The sequence below is a fragment of the Dendrobates tinctorius genome, unplaced genomic scaffold (assembly GCF_039654945.1).
Source record: "Dendrobates tinctorius isolate UK_male_01 unplaced genomic scaffold, ASM3965494v1 ptg000233l, whole genome shotgun sequence".
Classification (NCBI taxonomy): domain Eukaryota; kingdom Metazoa; phylum Chordata; class Amphibia; order Anura; family Dendrobatidae; genus Dendrobates; species Dendrobates tinctorius.
In genome coordinates, this window is record NW_027361900.1 from 5,130,999 (window position 1) to 5,153,619 (window position 22,621).

At 42.5% G+C, this 22,621-nt stretch overlaps 1 protein-coding gene across 1 annotated transcript in view; it reads left to right on the plus strand.

The window, feature by feature from the left end:
* LOC141060219 (uncharacterized) overlaps positions 1 to 22,081 on the plus strand; it is an 84,250-nt gene extending 62,169 nt beyond the window's left edge. The window contains 5 exon segments of the mRNA XM_073556460.1: positions 4,131 to 10,871; positions 14,346 to 14,534; positions 20,002 to 20,143; positions 20,228 to 20,372; positions 20,938 to 22,081. Coding sequence (XP_073412561.1) covers positions 4,131 to 5,684 — 1,554 coding nt within the window. The 3' untranslated portion in view covers positions 5,685 to 10,871; positions 14,346 to 14,534; positions 20,002 to 20,143; positions 20,228 to 20,372; positions 20,938 to 22,081.
* Positions 22,082 to 22,621: the final 540 nt, after the last annotated feature.

Genomic DNA, 22,621 nt, shown 5'->3' on the forward strand with positions numbered 1-22,621 from the left:
ATTGATACGCCTGCCTCCTAGAGAGTGTTGTTCACTTGGTTGGCTGTTGTGAAGGGATTTCTCTTCACCATGGAGATTATTCTGCGATCATCCACCACTGTTGTCTTCCGTGGGCACCCAGGTCTTTTTGCATTGATGAGTTCACCAGTGCTTTCTTTCTTTCTCAGGATGTACCAAACTGTAGATTTTGCCACTCCTAATGTTGTAGCAATTTCTCAGATGGTTTTTTTTCTGTTTTTGCAGCTTAAGGATGGCTTGTTTCACCTGCATGGAGAGCTCCTTTGACGGCATGTTTCCTTAACAGCAAAACCTTCCAAATGCAAGCACCACACCTCAAATCAACTCCAGGCCTTTTATCTGCTTAATTGAGAATGACATAACGAAGGGATTGCCCACACCTGTCCATGAAATAGCCTTGGAGTCAATTGTCCAATTACTTTTGGTCCCTTTAAAAACAGGGTGGCACATGTTAAGGAGCTGAAACTCCTAAACCCTTCATCCAATTTTAATGTGGATACCCTCAAATGAAAGCTGAAAGTCTGAACTTCAACTGCATCTGAATTGTTTTGTTTAAAATTCATTGTGGTAATGTTTAGAACCAAAATTAGAAAAATGTTGTCTCTGTCCAAATATATATGGACCTAACTGTATGATAAGCTTAATAGATCAGGGATAAATCATTTGTGTTTCTCTATCTGTGCAGCATCTACAGCAGGCTGCTTCTCTCATACACAGACACAGCAGGAAAACAGGAAATACAGTCACATGCTCCCCCTGTGTGAGCCTCTGTGAGTTTTTTTTAAGCTTTATAAATAGTTTACAAATTTAGCAACTAAACACTCATAGACATAAATGAGTTTTTGCACCAAACATATTCCAACAACTTGTGTAATGAGAACAGTGGAGATGGCAGGATTAGAGCTGATCATAGATGGGACTTCTCCATCTGTCTGTGACTTTTACAATATTTGTTTCAGGGTGAAGATCTGACCCATATTAATACTACAGAGACATATGTGAGAGATGATGAGCGGTGTAAAGAGGAGATTCCCACATATGACTACCCAGGTGAGTAGTAACCACTGAATGCAGAGAAGTCACAGATTCCTCTCAGTCACCGGCTGTGGCTGCTTTATCGGTGGTGTAGTCCGGCCATATTACCATGATCACCATTTTGCCTCTAGACCACAACATTCTCCTCCACTCAAAACTGTTCAAATGACTTTGGGCATTGAAAGCCCTTTTCTATAGAACTTCCAACCTGGAGGATCCACCTACCCCCTGGGATTAGGAGACGCTAACCGTTACCTGCCCAGATCTGTAAACTATAAAGCCAAATGACAGCGTACGTAGAATGTGCTGACAGGTTAGAAAATCACTTGAAGAAAAATCTTATGATGGGCCTGTAAGAGAAAGTGGAGGGTAATGATGCTGTTGGCTTCCTAGAGTCCTGAGATGTAATTCAGGGCTGAAATCTAATATCCCGAGATCTTGATACAGAGATCTCCATCTGTGCATGCGCTGCCCCCCGGTGGCCATGTTTACAGAGTCCACCGCACAGGACATGTGAGGGCTCTGGCATTTCACGAAATGTTGACAGAGTCCCCCCACAGCGGCGGACACCCCGGGCAGCAGCAATGGTGGCAACCCCGGGCAGCGACAGCAGCAGCACCCCACTCCTGCCTCCTCCAGCAGCGACACTATGACCCCACTTCACCACAGCAATAAGACGCATGGATTATAAGAAGCACCACCATGTTATTAAAAAAAAAATTCCTATTTTTCTCCTCAAAATTTGGGGTGCGTCTTATAATCCGGAATGTATTATAATCCATAAAATACGGTAACATGTTTTTTATTTTAGCTCTTTTTGTACAGGTTCATTTTGTATGGCAGTTTGATGATGGTGGGATCGGCCTGCCTCACTTATGTGAGTCTGCAACTACCTGGTAGCCTTTAAAATAAGGTCTCCATTACCTCTGCCATATGCCTGAGATCTAAATTTAAGACACATCACCTCTGCACTAGTATAAAAAGTTCTCTATGAATATCTAATCTTTCTTCTTGAAACTCATCTGACAGAAAATATTGGCCCTTACGATAGTTTAGATTGCCAAGAGCCACCGAGCCCCATACTCTAATTACCCAGAGAGTTTTCACCAGGATAATAGGAAACAAATGGACCTTACAAATTATTTCCCAATGTCTCTTCAATCCAACAATCCCCTATATATGGTTGTACACTACTTTCTGGGCACATGGTAGGGTTAAGAAAGGAAGGAGCGCCATTTAGCTATTCGTACACAGATCTTGATGGAATAGTTTGCAGACACGATGTATTGGGAGCACTGTTAGTGATCACCTGGCAGATGAAAAGATGGCCACCACGAGAAGGCTTGGCTCTATCTACTCTATTTTCCAGATCCCAGTGATTGCCTTGCTCATCATCCTTTAACCCCTCTACATGGATCTGGACTTACACAGAGACCCCTAGGCTTGGGCCATGGTGTTACCTGCTACTCTATGGAGTGAGATGGCAAGAAGAATAGTCAGGTAGTTGGCCATAACCAGGAGGGCAGAGAAAGTAGAAAATCAGAAGACACAAGTGTAGTCAGTAAGCGGGCTGGGATTACACCAGGAAACAAATACACCAGCTGAGCACAGAGGACTGAATCAGAGGAGAACAAGGCTGTATCTGGCAGATTCCGAGAATAGGCTTCAAGCTTTAGGAGGGTTTGGTGCTTTCTAATTGGCTTAAGCAGGTAGCAGATTGCTACCAGATTGCTGGACAGCACACAAACCCATACTGCCAGGCTGGATGAAACTACTGGTCTCAGGCACCCTAATCTTAGCGGCTGGACAGAGCCAGCGCCACCCAGAGCTTCTGGTTTCGATGTCTCTTCTATTACCAGCAACGTCTGCACAATAAATAAGGCGCTGCTTGGTGATGGAATCAAACATCGCAGGAGCAGATTCCAGTGGAGAGGGGACACACCATCTGCAGATGCCCTAATATAACAAAATTACAGGAAACTAAAGCAGTAGAAATCCCCATAAAGTGGCTCCATTATGGAAAATATAACCCTCAGTGAATTATTCTATGGGAGTAGTGACACTTTCCGGAAATTAGCTCGCACTGGATGTTGCAACATGAAAATTGCACATTTGTCATTTTATTATCCAACACATAATGCCCAGATTGTGCTCCAGGAAACACACACCGTAAATTAAGTGGGTTCATCTCACTATAGTAATGCCAAATATATGGATGCTAAATATGGTTTGGGCGCACTACAAGGCTCAGAAGAGAGTGAATATTTGACTTTGGGAGAGCGGATATTGCTGGATTGGTTTATGGAAGCCATGTTGCTTTTCAAGAGCTTTTGAGCCACAAATATTGTGGAAACCTTTTGGTTTTCCTCTGTCAGATGATGGACGTTAGTGGTGTCTTGTGTTTCCGTGAGATGAGTAGAAGTTTTATTGGTATAATTTTCACATATATAACATTGTTGGCTTTTTGTTCCATGTTTGGGAGGCAGAATGAACAAACCATTGAACACCATGATGCGCTGGTTCATGCTATGAGGCTTTCGATTAGACTGTGAACTCTCATTGTCTTGGTGAAAACTTAAATATTTTTAAAAAGCTTGTATTTTTTTATGGACAGCTTAAGTAGAAATGTCCAAAAGTATAAAATTTTAGGATATTTTATTCAAAATTATTAATTGGTTTTATTTTTAGCAGATGACTGTACCTGGAGATCAGAGGGAACGCTGACATCTTCAATTTTTAAATCTGATGATCTTGAGATCTCACAGGATACAATTGAAGTTAATGCCGTTACTCCACATATACCATCATCCCTTCATAGCAAAGATCTGTCATCTGATCCTGTGAAACAGGTCCCATCTTTTGGTTCATTACCAACTACTAAGGAAAATCAAAGTCACAATACAAGCTTTAAAAAATTAATTGATTCTAAAGGAAAGGAGCCATTTTCAGATTCAGAATATGGAAATAGTTTTCTTGAAAAGACTTTTCTTAAACATGAAAAAATTCACATAACAGAGAATAGATTTTCCTGTTCACAATGTGGGAAATGTTGTACAAAGAAATCAGATTTGCTTAAGCACCAAAGAACTCACACAGGGGAGAAACCTTTTTCCTGTTCAGAATGTGGGAAATGTTTTAACCAGAAATCAGATTTGGTTAATCACCATAGAACTCACACAGGGGAGAAGCCTTTTTCCTGTTCAGAATGTGGGAAATGTTTTAACTGGAAATCAGATTTGGTTAGGCACCAAAGAACTCACACAGGGGAGAAACCTTTTTCCTGTTCAGAATGTGGGAAATGTTTTAACCAGAAATCAGATTTGGTTAATCACCATAGAACTCACACAGGGGAGAAGCCTTTTTCCTGTTCAGAATGTGGGAAATGTTTTAACTGGAAATCAGATTTGGTTAGGCACCAAAGAACTCACACAGGGGAGAAACCTTTTTCCTGTTCAGAATGTGGGAAATGTTTTAACTGGAAATCATATTTGTTTAAGCACCAAAGAACTCACACAGGGGAGAAACCTTTTTCCTATTTAGAATGTGGGAAACATTTTGTGAGGAAATCATCTCTTCTTAGTCACCAAAAAACTCACACAGGGGAGAAACCTTTTTCATGTTCAGAATGTGGGAAATGTTTTAACAAGAAATCTAATTTTGTTGCACACCAGAAAACTCACACAGGGGAGAAGCCTTTTTCCTGTTCAGAATGTTGGAAATGTTTTAGCCAGAAATCAGATTTGGTTAAGCACCATAGAACTCACACAGGGGAGAAGCCTTTTTCCTGTTCAGAATGTGGGAAATGTTTTATCCAGAAATCAGATTTGTTTAAGCACCAAAGAACTCACACAAGGGAGAAGCCTTTTTCCTGTTCAGAATGTGGGAAATGTTTTACAAAGAAATCAGATTTGGTTAAGCACCAAATAACTCACACAGGTGAGAAGCCTTTTTCCTGTTCAGAATGTGGGAAATGTATTGCACATAAATCACATATTGTTACTCACCATAGAACTCACACAGGCGAGAAGCCTTTTTCCTGTTTAGAATGTTGGAAATGTTTTACAAAAAACTCAGATTTGGTTAAGCACCAAAGAACTCACACAGGGGAGAAGCCTTTTTCCTGTTCAGAATGCAGGAAATGCTTTACCCAGAAATCAAATTTGATTAAGCACCAAAGAACGCACACAGGAGAGAAGCCTTTTTCCTGTTCAGAATGTGAGAAATGTTTTACAAAGAAATCAGATTTGGTTAAGCACCAAAGAACCCACACAGGGGAGAAGCCTTTTTCCTGTTCAGAATGCGAGAAGTGTTTTAACTGGAAATCAGATTTGTTTAAGCATCAAAGAACTCACGCGGGGGAGAATCCTTTCTCCTCTTCAGAATGTGGGAAATGTTTTGTGAGGAAATCATCTCTTCTTAGTCACCAAAAAACTCACACAGGGGAGAAACCTTTTTCATGTTCTTAATGTGGGAAATGTTTTCTACCGAAATCAACTCTTAATAAACATCAGGGAAGTCATACGGGGAGAAGCTTTTTTCATGTTCAAAATGTTGGAAATATTTTAACTAAAAATTGTATCTTCTTAAAGGTGTTGACCACTACTAGGACAACCCCTTGTCATTCCTCATGATTGGCCATGTTACAATAAAAACATTCATTGTACGAGAATGATCAGTACTAAATATATCTCTTTGATAACTCTCTTCTCGACCCTCTCCAATCCGGTTTCCGCTCTTTACACTCTACTGAAACTGCCCTCACTAAAGTCTCTAGTGATCTACTAACAGCTAAATGAAATGGTCATTACTCCATGCTAATTCTCTTGGATCTCTCTGCAGCATTTGACACTGTGGATCATCAGCTCCTCCTCACTATGCTCCGTTCCATTGGCCTCAAGAACACCGTTCTCTCCTGGTTCTCCTCCTATCTCTCTGACTGCTCCTTTACTGTATCTTTTGCCGGTTCATCCTCCTCTCGCCTTCCCCTTACTGTTGGGGTTCCTCAAGGATCGGTTCTAGGCCCCCTCCTCTTCTCCTTATACACTGCCCCTATTGGTCAAACAATCAGTAGATTTGGTTTCCAGTACCATCTCTATGCTGATGACACCCAATTATATGCTTCTTCTCTTGACATCACGCCCGCCTTTCTAGAAAACACCGGCGATTGTCTAAACGCTGTGTCTTACATCATGTCCTCACTATATCTGAAACTGAACCTGTCAAAGACTGAACTCCTTGTGTTTCCTCCCTCTACTAATGTACCTATACCCGACATTGCCATTTCTGTGTGTGGTTCCACTATTACTCCCCAGCAACATGCTCGCTGTCTTGGTGCCATACTTGACTCCAAGCTTTCCTTTGCCCCCTACATTCGATCACTGGCTCACTCTTGTCATCTGCACCTCAAAAACATTTCTAGAATTCAACCTTTTCTTATTTTTGACTCTGCAAAAACTCTTACTGTTTCTCTTATTCATTCTCGTCTCGACTATTGTAACTCCCTTCTAATCGGTCTCCCTCTTACCAAACTCTCCTCTCTCCAATCTGTCTTGAATGCTGCAGCCAGGATCATATTCCTCACCAATCGTTACACCGATGCCTCTACCTTGTGCCAGTCATTACACTGGCTACCCATTCTCTCCAGAATTCAGTATAAACTTATTACCCTCACCCACAAAGCCCTCCATGGCTCAGCACTACCCTACATCTCCTCCCTTGTTTCAGTATACCACCCTACCCGTGCCCTCCGTTCTGCTGATGACCTGATGTTAGCATCCTCAATAATCAGAACCTCCCACTCCCGTCTCCAAGACTTTACACGTGCTGCGCCAATTCTTTGGAATGCACTTCCCAGGTCAATACGATTAGTCCCCAATCCCCACAATTTTAAGCGTGCCCTGAAAACGCATTTATTCAGACTGGCCTATTGCCTCAACACATTAACCTAATCTATCCCTGTGTGGCACAGCCAAAAGTTTTACCATAACCAGGTTCCCCGCATCATGTTCCCACATGCTTTATGCATCCATTAGCCCTCTGTGTCTGTACTGTTACACACTTAACATTATGGCTGGTCCATTCAATCAGGGCAACTGTTACCACCCACCTTTCGTGTCTACCTTTTTTCTTTTCCTCATAGATTATAAGCTTGCGAGCAGGGCCCTCATTCCTCTTGGTATTTGTAATGGTCTATTTGATTATTGTTATGCTGTAATGTCTATTGTCTGTACAAGTCCCCTCTGAAATGTAAAGTTCTGCGGAATATGTCAGCGATATAGAAATATAATTTATTATTATTATAAATACATTGAACAGCCATGTCGGACTGAGCTGCCATCTTAGAAAAACTTTCACTAACTAACTTTGCAGCTAGTGAGATGACCTTATGGGAGCTCTAGCCAGAATGGAGACATAAAATGACATCAGAGCCATTAGCAGGTATGGTTGGCATACACAAAGGTTAATAGGAGTAGCTGCAGGGCATCGTGAGAGTAAATAATGGTGTCATATGGTAGTAAGTAGGGATGAGCGACTTTGCCTTTTTTCGGGTAGAGTCAGGTTTCATGAAACCCGACTTTCTCAAAAGTCGGGTCGAACGAAATCGGCCGATTATTGCAAAAAGTCGAAGGCCGACTGAAACACGAAACCCAATGCAAGTCAATGGGGAACCAAGGTCGGCAGGGAGTGGAGGACAGGAAACACACCTACAGTGCCCATTTTAATGCCAAAAACATCAATTCTTATTACTTAAGCTTGTCAACCTTAATTTACTTTATAATAATAGTTAGGCATTGAACACTGGGGGTTATTTGGCTAAAGTTGTGTGGGGGGGGTAGGGCTGGCTCCAGATTTTCATGGGCCCAGGGCCAAAGAGTGTCAATTGGCTCCTTTAACACATGCCACAATTCATGATCCTCTAATATGGCAGAGAAATAGCGGTATAGTACAATGAAAAATACTTCACTTCTTACATCTCATGACTGATATCCATTTTAAATTCTCCAATAGCTCCAAAAACGGACAGTATATAACTCCGTACAGTATTATGTCCACCGCATAGTGCGCTGTACAGAGTAATGAGGCCCATATATTTCTCCATACAGAATCATTGGTCCCATATAATGTTTGAAACAGTATATGATGAGCTCCACATAATGCTACAGTATATGATGGGCCCCATGGATGAAGCTCCACTGTGTTATGGGCCCAAATAATGCTCCATATATAATGGGCCCCATTTCTAATGCTCCAGTGCATAATGGGCCCTGTAAATGCTGCTCCAGTGTCTGATGTCCACCTTTGGAATGCTCCAGTGTATGGTGGGCCCCATCTATCATTCTCCAGCGTATAGTGCTCCCCAAAAATAGCTGTTCCAACATTGAAAACAATTAAATAAGTCTCCTCGCTAGGGAATCCCTGTACTAGTCTGGACTCCTCGTCGTCCCCATTTTCCATCTCACTGCACTTGGACTGTTTAGGCAGAGGGCGTACAGACGTGATGTCATCGCGCTCTCTGACCAGAATGTCACTGTCAGGAAACGCGGAAGACGTCACCGCAGTGGAGCAGGGAGAGGTAAGTATTTCAACTTTGCAAGTGCTGTGATCCTGAGCAAGCAGGGGGGGCCCATTCATTGGCGACGGCACTGGCGCAGGGCCCCTCATAGTACGCCGGTGTGTCTGACGGCGGGTGTGCAACCCCACCGTCAGAGACACTTGATTCTACTATGAGGGACCTTGTGCCAGTGCCATTGCCAAAGAGTGTTCCCACCCACCTGTCCAGGGCAACGGCACTCGCACGGGTGCATGTGCCAGGTGGTGACCCCGACCGTGTGGGAGGAGGCAGCCCAGTTAGGGAGGTGGAAAAATTGGCATATGTTGATGTTGGACATTCAGCAGCTGCAAATGGAGTAATTGGAGAAGTCCGCAGAAGAGGAGGACAAAAGCAAGCCATTTTTCTGGCAGGGGAAGGTGGGTCAAAATCCTTTGAAACCCATGCATGGTTCATTTTAATGAAGGTTAGATCATCAACATTTTGGGTCGACAGACGGGTCCTTTTTTCTGTCGGGATTGATCCAGCAGCACTGAAGACTCGCTCAGATAACACACTAGCAGCAGGGCAAGCGAGCTCCTGTAAGGCATATTGTGCCAATTCAGGCCAGGTGTCAAGTTTACTGGCCCAATAGTCAAAGGGGAATGACCGGTGAGGGAGAACATCGATATGGGAGGAGAAGTAGTTTGTTACCATAGTTGACAACTGCTGTCTCCTGTCACTTTCCATCGATGCTGTATTACCAGTCGTGTGAGCAGTACTTGAAAAATCAGTCCACAACATGGTCATTAAACCCCTGTGTCCAACGCCACTTCGGCTGTGTGCACCACGAACACCTCTTCCATGTTGCCCCCTACGGCTCGTTGGAAAAACATCACCGCCGCTGTGTGCTGGGAATGCCTCAAACAAACGGTTTACCATAGTTGCTTGTTTTTTAGCCATTATTAGCTCTAGGTTCTCCTGTGGCATGATGTTTTGGAATTTGCCTTTATAGCATGGATCCAGGATGCTGGGCAACCAGTAGTCGTCATCGTTCATCATTTTGGCAATGCGGAGGTCCCTTTTTAGGATCTGCGAGGCATAATCAGACATGTGGGCCAATGTTCCAGGTGTCAATGATGCACTGCGATTGCTGGGAGGAGGAGCACTTTCTGGCAAATCAACATCCCTCCAGTCACGCACAAACCCTGTACCTGACCTTGCCACGCCAACATTTTCTCTTGTCCCCTGAAAAGCATCCTCCTGCCCAAAATAATCATCCCCATCATCCTCCTCCTCTTCCTCTTCTTCCTCCACCTTGCCCACGAGACTTCCCTGACCAGACAATGGCTGACTGTTGTAAAATATCAGTATTTCTATAATAAAAAAATATATTGACTACGTAGCGTATGCAGAGTCTAGTCCTGCTAACAAGCTCTGTTTAGCTTAGAGAGTGACTGAGCTATTCTGAGTTCTTTTGCTCATACATTTGTTCCTGCGTGTCAGACGTATAGGTCACTTGTTAGAATTGTCAATATGTGACTATTTAGAGGTTATGTATGGTTCTAAAGATTGCAGGTTTTAGGTTTAAGTTACTCTGGCTAAGGTAAATGCATTAATAACTATATGCATATTGTAAAATAACTAGGGTTCACTTAATATGGAAGAAGTTATGAACATAGAGGAAAGCCACCATATGTGGTTGTAGTTTAAAGGTCAAAATAGTATATAAGCCGACCTAACTCTTGTTCAGTCAGATCTCATATCCCTTGAGATTCTCGAACACACACACAGAACAGCTGCTCAAGACCATATGTAAGAACCAAAATGCTTCTTTTTCTTCTTTTAAAGTAACATTTATATTTTGTGTGCTATGAACTTACTTTTCTTCATTTTTGTAATAATTTTTTGAATGAACAATTAAACAAGATTTATTTTATCCACAATTCAACATTGCTTTTCATTTTTATCCTCACCGAGCTCTTACTCAAAAGTGAGAATGGGAGTTATATTTTTCTTCATTTTGGCGAGCCTTGGCCAGGCTGACCTTTTGTGCTAACTTTGGCTGGCATTCCATCATCGGTTGTACAAGGGGGAGAACTAGAACTCTGCTAAAAACACCTATTGTACAAGCCTCCTCAGGAATTCCACTATTTCACGGCACAAGGATCAGACTGAACCTAAAGTAGACGAGTGAGGATCGTACAGAGCTGCAAGCATCCCATCCAGACGGAGATCTGAGGATTGCATAAGGACACAGAGGACCATCCATTGGATCAAAGCTCCATAGGTGAGAAAATGGATTTTATACATGATTATTTTAAGAAAAGTAACATAGAGTTTAAGTTTGATCATAGTTATACAGACGCACAATTATGGTCTAGTTTGTATAATCAATGTGAAGCAGAAAATGTTAAAATTGACAAGCGTTTTTTCCCAGTAAGGAAATTACAAAGAAAGCTTCAAAATGTCATGCAGCTGGTCCACGTGTATAATAGCCTAGTCTTTGAGAAAACTGAACCCAACACTTATAAAACATGCATTGTCACACAGGAAACTGATCACACTGACACACCAGGTGACACACAAGAGTCTGACGAGGATTATTTTGATTGTCCAAATTGTTTGATATTGTCAGAACACATAGAACAATTGGAGGATCAGATTGATACCAGGACAGAGTTATTGTCCAAATTACGACAAGATATAAAAAAGATTTCAGTTAACACAAGATCAACAGGTAAACAGGAGGACAGTGCTGCTGCCTCATCATTTGTACCAGACACACAAGATCCAGATGCTTCAGTAGAGGAATTAGAGGCAGTAGAATTACAACGGAAAAAATTACATGACAGAGCAGCACGCATTAATCTGAAAATACACGATCAGCTAATGAAAATTGTAAAAGACATTCCAAATTACAACGATAAGATGGACGCCTTTTATAATGCGGACATTTTTTAATCAAACACAGACAAATTCAATCTTAATGATGAGCAAAAGAATAAGATATTCAAAGTATGGCTACCTTCACATATGGGAAAAAGATTACTGACCACACCCAGACTAAATGATGATCATGAAATGACACATAGTACAAAAGAAGACAGACTTAGACAATTGGTATTGTTTACAACTGGAGAAGACATGCCTACAGTTGATATTTTAGGGAATTTACAAACAAATATTTCCGATGATCCATTCTCTTTTTTGGTAAAATTTGAACAGGCCTACCGAATGGTAATGGATCTCGGGCCTCACGAAGAGCCGGCATCCATGATCAAATTTTTTGTAAAAAAGTTCAAGTACTTGGATCCTGCCTCAGTGCAATTGGCTAACACTCAGCCATCATTGCAAGAAGCAACAGTTTTTATAGACAGAATAAGGAGATCCATGAAACAAAACCAGGTCAAGGCTAAAATAGCTGTAGTTCATGAGAAAGAAGCCAGTCAGCTGAAACCTAGATCCACAGTATTCTCCAAGAACAGGGATCACATTGAGCATAGAGGTAAAAATACTACACAAAGGAACAATATCCATTGTTATTTTTGTGTTATACCTGGACATTTGAAGTGGCAGTGCAGGAAATTTTTCAGAACAGAATCAGAGATAGGTACACAAGGAACAGGTAAGCTTGGAAAGGAAAACGGACTCATGCCAAAATCATACACCACACCTTCCGCACCTCCATTACAATCTTCTGCACCTGCTCATACTGCCAACAGACAAACACAGTCACCATATGCACCATTAATCAGACAGATCAGAGAGATGACAGTGAAGGAAACAGAGTCAAGGGATAGAATTCCAAGGTCTTTTAAGAGGGACACTGGTCTTCTCCCATCTCCTTCATCTTTCTGACAATCACAGACTATTCCTGTACCACATCCATTGGAATTTGTGACTTGAGTTACATTGGATGACTGTGGAAGACCATTTAACAAAGGAAGTTTAGCAGGACAGAATGTTGTATTCCTCATTGACACAGGAGCTCAGTTAAGTGTTACTAATCTTGATTTGAAGCTAAACCCAGATTCACCAGTTTGTACAATCGTCGGTTTTAGTGGAAAGGGTGGAACTAAAGCAACCTTAGTTCCCAATGTGATTTTGGAAATACCTAGTTCTTTCAAAACAGAAATTGACATTTGGTATTGTCGTGATTCTGAAAATATACTTGGCACAGATTTTATGCAGAAATTCAGATGGGTAGTTGATCTAGGAAATCAAGTGATCTGGAAAGATTCCAATGGTTGTAAACCGGTAGTCATTGACCCTAATGATTATAGCCATGGTGGAAGTATTTGCTTAAATGATGTGGTGTCATCAGACCATTTGTGGCCTGAAACTGATGGTGATGAGGTATTGACAGAAATTGTACAGCTTTTTCCTTCTCTTTGGGCTCAGTTCAGGAATGAGGTGGGTACAATGAAAATGTGGTGGTAAATGTGGAAGGATGAGATCCTCCACCACAGCGTCAGTATAAATTGCCTCCAGAATCAATTGATGCAGACTGAGGTCAGATTTTTAGGAGTGTTGTTGAGTCCAGGAAAAAGGCAGCCACTGCAGGAAAGGATTGAGGCAATTGCTTCCCTACCAATTCCGACATCACACAAGGCATTGAGACATTTCTTAGGTCTTATGAACTATTCATGGGATTTCATTGAGAATTTTGCAGACAAGGCCAGACCTTTATATGATCTTTTGAAAGGTGAAAACAGTGATTACTTTGGTCCTTGGGGTGATGAACAGCAAACCTCATTTGAACAATTAAAAATTAATTTACAAAATGCACCTGCTTTGTCCACAGTAGATCCTTCGGCTCCATTTGCTTTGCAAGTGCACACATCAGAGGCATCAGTGTCTGCTGTGCTGTTACAGTTGCAGGGAGAAGAGTGGAGAATTTTGGGCTATTTTTCTAAGCTTCTCTCACCTGTTGAAAGAAGTTTTGAGACCTGTGCAAGACACCTGGTAGGTGTGTACTTTACAGTCAATTTCTATTCAGATGGGCACTATTATTCAGGATATGCCATTTTTTATCCCAAAAGAGGACAGGTTGTGAAGCACAAATTACCGAGTCATTTTTCAGCTCAAAGAGCAGAGCTAGAAGCAGTAAAAATGGTACTACAGCTGAATGAAGCAGATGATCAGTGTCCCATTGCGATCTACAGTGATAGCTCTTATGTTGTTAGATCACTGACAGATTACTTGTCAGTTTGGGAAAAAAGAGGTTATGTAGATTCATCTAATAAGACTCTTGTTCACAGTGACACACTGAAGACAATTTTCAGGATAGCATCAAAAAACCCTAATGGTTTTGCTATTGTCAAGGTTCCGGCCCATAAAACATCTGATTATGAATTATCTGTTGGAAATGCAACCGCAGATATGCTAGCCAAAGAGGCAGCCCTGACAGGAGAAGAGGTGTTTGAACCTGAACCTCTCGAGGTTTCAGCAGTTCAAAGAACAGACACGCATATCCCTTCTTTTGCGGAAGAACAAGAAAAAGACTCATCTCTTGTTGCTTCCCGGGTTGATCCAAAACCTCCCTTTGTTTGTGAAAACGGGGTTTTGTGTCATGACTTAAACGGGGAGTTGCGTCCTGTTGTCCCAAGACATCTACTGGTTGAGTTCACAAAATATAATCATGAAAGTTTGGGTCATTTGGGCCAACAGAAATTGTTGTGTTTGAAACTGTTCAACTGTAAAGCGCTGCGGAATATGTTGGCGCTATATAAATAAAGATTATTATTATTATTATTATTAGGCATTCTCAGAGAGAAATTTTACTGGGAAAAGATGGAAGAGACAGTGCAAAGTATTGTTCAATCATGTCTCATTTGTGCCCAAATTAATCCAAGACCAAAAGGACAGAAACCACCACTACTCTGAATCGCACCTGCAGATGGTCCATGGTCTACGTTACAAATCGACTACATTGGACCGTTACCATCAGGTAAAAATGGTCTCAGGTATGCATTGGTTGTAGTAGATGTTTTTTCTAAGTGGGTTGAAATTTTACCTGTCAGGAAAGATGATGCTTTGTCTACAGCTAGAGCATTAGTGAATCATGTCTTTTGCACTTGGGGGATCCCAAGAATGATCACCTCCGATCGAGGAAGTCACTTTACAGGAAAAATCATGCAAGCCGTTTGTGCTATTCTAGGGGTACGACAACAGTTTCATGTACCCTACCATCCACAGTCTGCTGGTATTGTGGAAAGGATGAATAGAACAATAAAATCCAGAATTGCCAAGATGTTATTGGACAAAGGAAATACTTGGGTTGATGCAGTACCTTTTGTACTGTTGAGTGTAAGGGTATGTTCACACGATCCGTTTTTTTTGCGTTTCCGCGGCGTTATTTCACGCGCGTTTCTGCCGCAAAATCACTAAAAATAAGCATCCCATGCAAGCCTTTGGGATTCCGCTCTGCTGTGCTAATGCTGCGTTTTTTTCCGCGGCGGAATCTTACCGCGGAAAAAACCACAGCATGCTCATTAATTTTGCGGATCAGCGGCAATTCCGGCTCCATAGGGTTGTATGGGATCGCATGTAAACCGCATTTTTTAATACATTCGGCATATTTCTCACGGTAAATACCGCATGCGGCCAGGAAATGACATGTAGCCCTTCCCATCATGCCCCATCATGCCATGCAAGGACCATCCCATACAGGAAGAAGGACATCCCAATCCTTTCCTTCTTCCTGTATCATGGCTGGTGCTACAGGCATGGAGTGGTAGACAGGATGGAGCTAGATGTCCCCTTCATGATAAGCGTGGTGAGTGTGTGTGCGTGGTGTCTGTGTGTGGTGTATATGGCGTGGATGTGGTGTATGGGGCGTCTGTGTCTACTGCTGCTATCTGGCATAGGCCGATAGGACTACTAGGCCCATCGGCCTATGTCTGTTCCCATACAGTAGTGCCAGCAGGCTCAGTGCGATGGGAGCAGTATTCCCATTGAGCTGTTCCTGCTGTGAATAAAAAAATTTTTTTTTTGCCCCATTCCCCCCGCCAATATGAGTTTTGGGCCCCCACTAAAATGTGCCTTTTTAATTCCCGCTTCCCCCCCTCTTCCACATATATCACTTTTTCCCCCAACAGCCTTTCCTTAAAATTTCCTTTTTTTTTTTTTTTCTTTTAAGTGTCCAATAATTTTTTTTCATTGGTGGCCAGTGGTTACCTGTGGAAAAAAATAATAATTACTTGTCCCCGACGTCGCCACCTAAAAAAAATTAAAATAAAAAACCCGTACTCACCTATTCTGCTAATTCCCCGAAGACCATGCTCAACCTAAATAAAAATATAAAAAAACAAACCACAAAAAATACCTACCCTCCGCAGAATCCCATAAAAATGAGTGTCCCACGAAGATCTAAAGTTTAGAGCAGCCACATAACATGTGGCCGCTCTAAACTCCCGACGCCGCTACAATGAATGGGGCCGTAAAGCTCCCCAGTTCATTGTTTACCGACTTCACCCGAAGTCAGCTCGCGCTACGCGGGTGGTCCGGTCTGCGCATGCGCGGACTAACATGTTGTCCTGAGATGAACTCAGGAGCGTGGGAAAATTTCTCACACTCCTGTGCAGATCTCAGATCAGCAATGGAGGTGGATTTTTTTTTTTTTAAACCCTTCAAATCTTGGATTGGGCGTTCAATAAAACATGGTCAAAAACAAGTTGTATTTATTTAAATAAAAACATTTCAAAATAATGTCTGTTTATTTTTTTAACCCTTTCAAGATATATGGTTAACAATGGATCGGCGGCTGATTGACGCCTATCTGTTATTAACCCGGCTTAATGTCACATTCCAATTGCAATGTGACATTAACTCCTTATTACCCCATATGCCATTGCACGATGGCTGTGGGATGAGAGAGGGTTAAGTTCCATAAAAGGCGCATCTCACAGATGTGCCATTTATGGGGTGTCTGGGGGCAGATTTTTTTAGCTGGGGAGGGGCCAAAAAAAATGGTCCCTTATTAGGCTATATAAATCTGCTGTCACTCACCTGCTTTCCCTCTCTGGTGGAAAAAATTGCGCGGGAGCCCACGCCATTTTTTTTCCAGATTATTTACAGAAATTGACACCCAAACTTCTAAATAAAAAAAATAAAAACGAATAATATATAAAACTAGCTGAAGAGCCCGGCGCTGCCTGGGCATAGTAACTAACTGTGGTTAGTTATAGCAAATTATAATTATCCTCCATCCCATAGTCCCGTGCCCATATACCCATCATACATATCCACGATCCCATAGGCCCGTGCCCATATACCCATCATACATATCCTCCATCCCATAGTCCCATGCCCATATACCCATCATACATATCCACGATCCCATAGGCCCGTGCCCATATACCCATCATACATATCCTCCATCCCATAGTCGAGTGCCCATATACCCATCACACATCTTCCATCCCATAGTCCCATGCCCATATAACCATCATACATATTCTTCATCCCATAGTCCCATGCCCATATACCCATCATACATATTCGCCATCCCATAGTCGAGTGCCCATATACCCATCACACATCCTTCATCTCATAGTCCCATGCCCATATATCCATCATACATATCCTCCATCCCATAGTCCCGTGTCCATATACCCATAATACATATCCTCCATCCCATAGTCCCGTGCCCATATACATATCCACCATCCCATAGTCCCGTGCCCATATACCCATCATACACATCCTCCATCCCATAGTCCCGTGTCCATATACCCATCACACATCCTCCATCCCATAGTCCCATGCCCATATACCCATCATACATATCCGACATCCCATAGTCCCATGCCCATATACCCGTCATACATATCCTCCATCCCATAGTCCAGTGCCCATATACCCATCACACACCCTCCATCCCATAGTCCCGTGCCCATATACCCATCATACATATCCTCCATCCCATAGTCCAGTGCCCATATAACCATCATACATATCCGCCATCCCATAGTCCAGTGCCCATATACCCATCACACATCCTCCATCCCATAGTCCCGTGTCCATATAACCATCATACATATCCTCCATCCCATAGTCCCATGACCATATACCCATCACACATCCTCCATCCCATAGTCCCATGCCCATATACCCATCATACATATCCTCCATCCCATAGTCCAGTGCCCATATACCCATCATACATATCCTCCATCCCATAGTCCCGTGCCCATATACCCATCATACATATCCGCCATCCCATAGTCCCATGCCCATATACCCATCATACATATCCTCCATCCCATAGTCCAGTGCCCATATAACCATCATACATATCCTCCATCCCATAGTCCAGTGCCCATATACCCATCACACATCCTCCATCCCATAGTCCCGTGCCCATATAACCATCATACATATCCTCCATCCCATAGTCCCATGACCATATACCCATCACACATCCTCCATCCCATAGTCCCATGCCCATATACCCATCATACATATCCTCCATCCCATAGTCCAGTGCCCATATACCCATCATACATATCCTCCATCCCATAGTCCCATGCCCATATACCCATCATACATATCCTCCATCCCATAGTCCAGTGCCCATATACCCATCATACATATCCGCCATCCCATAGTCCCATGCCCATATATCCATCATACATATCCTCCATCCCATAGTCCTGTGCCCATGTAACCATCATACATATCCGCCATCCCATAGTCCCATGCCCATATACCCATCATACATATCCTCCATCCCATAGTCCAGTGCCCATATACCCATCATACATATTCTCCATCCCATAGTCCCATGCCCATATACCCATCATACATATCCTCCATCCCATAGTCCCATGCCCATATAACCATCATACATATCCGCCATCCCATAGTCCCATGCCCATATACCCATCATACATATCCGCCATCCCATAGTCCTGTGCCCATATAACCATCATACATATCCGCCATCCCATAGTCCCATGCCCATATACCCATCATACATATCCTCCATCCCATAGTACCATCCCCATATACCCATCATACATATCCACCATCCCATAGTCCCGTGCCCATATACCCATCATACATATCCACCATCCCACAGTCCCATGCCCATATACCCATTACACATCCTCCATCCCATAGTCCCGTGCCCATATACCCATTACACATCCTCCATCCCATAGTACCATCCCCATATACCCATCATACATATCCTCCATCCCATAGTACCATCCCCATATACCCATCATACATATCCACCATCCCATAGTCCCATGCCCATATACCCATCACACATCCTCCATCCCATAGTACCATCCCCATATACCCATCATACATATCCTCCATCCCATAGTACCATCCCCATATACCCATCATACATATCCGCCATCCCATAGTCCCATGCCCATATACCCATCATACATATCCACCATCCCATAGTCCCATGCCCATATACCCATCATACATATCCTCCATCCCATAGTCCCATGCCCATATACCCATCACACATCCTCCATCCTATAGTCCCGTGCCCATATACCCATCATACATATCCGCCATCTCATAGTCCCGTGCCCATATACCCATCACACATCCTCCATCCCATAGTCCCGTGTCCATATACATATCCGCCATCCCATAGTCCTGTATTATTTTTCCTCCATGTGACCTGTGATAAACAAAACAAATGCGCCTTTATGCGCCAAATACACGCAGTAGCATGGATGGCCATGTGTACTTCTGCTTTTGAAATAGCATGCATGAACATGGCTATAGAATGGCATAAACTCATGCATCTAGAACCCAAAATGGAAGAGCGTATGCAGCATTATTATATATTCTATTGCGCATGAACCCCAGCGATACAAGGCGCTAGTGTGAAAATAGCCTTAGGCATGTGCATAGGGTTATGTATATTGTTAGGCCTATTATAATGTTGATGGTTATGTTTAGGACTAGGAATTGGGGTGGTGTTAGGGAAAGCGTAGGCCAAGGTTTACCCTTGGCGTATGCCTTGTTAGGCCAGGGGACATGAAGAGGGTGTGGGGTTTGGCATTGTGTTAGGCCTAGGTTCATGTCGAGGACGGTTGGTTATAATGTGAGGAAAAAGGGATAGCCCAAGGCTTCACGTATAGTGACATAAGATGAGAATTGAAACATGCTTCTTGCTCTGAATCCCAGCTCATTTGCGTTCAAATGGTTACACGTGGTTCGAGTGGTGACGGACATTATGTTGAAAGAGCCGTATAGGGTTGCTTTTGGTTTTTTGGGTGAAGGTCTAGCAGGATTCAAACATATCGACATTGGTTTGGTGTGTGAGTTTCAGTGTGGATATATCTCTACATGTGTTGACCAAATTATAGAGACAAAACAGACTTTTTGTTTTTAAATTCTTTTTAAATAACAGTTATTAACATGGATTATTCATTTTTTAGATAGAGAAACATCCTGAAGTGTGGGACCGTGCCAGTGCGGCATACAAGGGATCCTACAATAAAAGGGATGCTTGGCCAGCAATTGTCACCGAAATATATCCGCGGTGGCCGGACCTTCCAAGAGCGGGACAAAAACAGATTAGTAAGTTTGTGTTATGAGTTCTATTTAAAATTTGGCCTGTAATTTGTGAAAACACATTAATGTTTTTCTTTGATTTTATTGCAGTGGATGATGTGAAAAATCGATGGCGCTCAATAACGGACAGGCTGGTCAAGTCAATGAAGACACCAAGTGGAAGTTCACCTCCTAGAAAGAAGGTTCCATATGCTGATCAGCTGCAGTTCATTTTAACCAGCAGGAATGTGCAGAGGTAATTAGCGCTTTGATTACTGGGGTAGTGTCTGGCTAACGTCACGATAATTGGATGACGACTGGACATTGTTTGATATTCGGGATAGTATGCTGTTATGTTTGTGAGATGTGATGATGTTTAATAATTTTATTATTAAGCATATTGCATATCAATATTAATTCTGGATCCACATATAACGCAACATACACTTCAAGAGGTGAACATAACATGCTCCATACCAAAAATAGGCCATATATTTCAGCACAAAGTTTAAAAATGGCCCCATAAGATGGTAAAGATAATAATATGCCCCATGTAATGATCCTTGTTATGGCTCCATAACATGCTCCATAGATTATTCCCCAATATGCTAGGCCATAGACTATGTCCCCATATGCTGCAAACTATGTTAGATCACTTTTTTATAAGCCGAGAGGTGGACTTTAAGCTCAAAAAAATTTCCATAAAATCTCATGTCATACCCGAGTTCAGCTTTTTACATATTATATATATTTTATTTTTACCTAGTTATAAACTTTGACTTTTTAGTTTTGGTATAATTTTGTGTTTCTTCCTTCAACAGAATGGATGGAAATATAAGTTCCGGCCCGTCAACAGCCCCTGGACAGAAAAGCCCGGAAACTGGTCTGGCCGAGGAGGTCCAGGACTTTGACATGTCTTCCTCTCCAGCTCCTCAGGATGACAGGCCCTCTTCAGTGATATCCTCCATGGCAGCTGAAGCAGCTGGTTGTGATTCTTTATTGGACACCAGTGTGTCCTCTGACGGGACTTTGGCGTCTGCTGCTCCTGCACCTGTCACTACCAGTAGCTCAGCTGGTGGTGTGTCAAGGCGCACTTGGATGTGGGCAGGTTCTGGCCGTTCCGTGGCATCGACTAGGGCGGCAACAAAAAAAGGGACAACAACTGAGACTGAGTGCAATTGAACTCACTAGCCGAACCCTCAGTCTTATTGATAATGTAAGACATCAGGATGACATAGACACTTTTGGTTTAAACATAGCCAGCCGCCTGAGGTCCATGCCACGGGACTGACGGAATCTTATAATGTCTGCTGTAAATGTACTTATAATGTCTGTTGACACACCATCAAATCTACCACCGGCAAATGACATAATCAGTGGGATTATGAACCTTTTTAATCCCCGCTGTGTGCCTCCACCACCACCTGCATCAACTGCTTCGCAGCGGTTTGGTCAGGTGCCATCCTTACGTCCTGACCATCCTGATTCATTTGTTTTTGGCCACCAAAATTCATCACAAAGTAGTGGTCAACATGGAAACTCTCCAATGAGTCAGGTGTTGTCTCAAAACTTATATCCATCGTATAGCTATGATCCAGACTATCATCAATTTTGAGGTTTGGTTAATCACCGACCAAGTTGTCTGGTCAAAAAAACCCCGTTGCCACCAGACAACTTGCCTGTCCTGTTGACAGGATAAAATTTATTCCGACAATGTTTGTCGTTCATTTTAAGTATGTTTCATACAGTGTTTTTATATGTGCTTTCGACACTTTAGATACCAGCCAAGTTGTCTGGTCAAAAAACCTCCGTAGCCACCAGACACCTTGCCTGTCCTGTTGACAGGGTAAAATTTATTCCGACAATGTTTGTCGTTCTGTTGAAGTATGTTTCATACAGTGTTTTTATATGTGTTTTTCACAATTTAGATACTGTTTATATAAAAAAAAACAGTTTCAAGACTCAGTGTGTGTGTGAATATTTTTTGGTGCCAAAGACTAAACACACTGTAATCAATGTACAAAACAGAAACAGATAAACACTGCTCACTACACGCTGCCTCTTCACCACTATTGGAGCTCCCAGCTCAACCAACCAATGTGCTGCTGTGACACCCCAAACAACTGCCTCCTTTGTGTACTGTAGTGATATTTGGTATGTTACCTTTTGGAAAGTAGCGCACCATGGGCTAAATGTTAAAAGTTTTAACAAATAATAGTAGATATGTTGTGAAAATTGAGTGTAGTGGGTAATGGTGGTGTGTAAAGAATAGATGTTCGCAGAGACCCGATTTATTGTTGACCAGCCAAAAAATTTATTAATTTTTAGCATTTTGTCCAAAAGTTTTTATCAGCACGCTACTTGCTTGCTTGGGATTACTTATCATTTCTTCTCAGCTGTTCAGGCTGCTCAACACTGACACTGGAGTATTGCCAGTGCACGGCACCTTCAGGACTCATGAAGTAGTCAGTGAATGTTTCTCGCACACGCACACCCGAGTTTGAA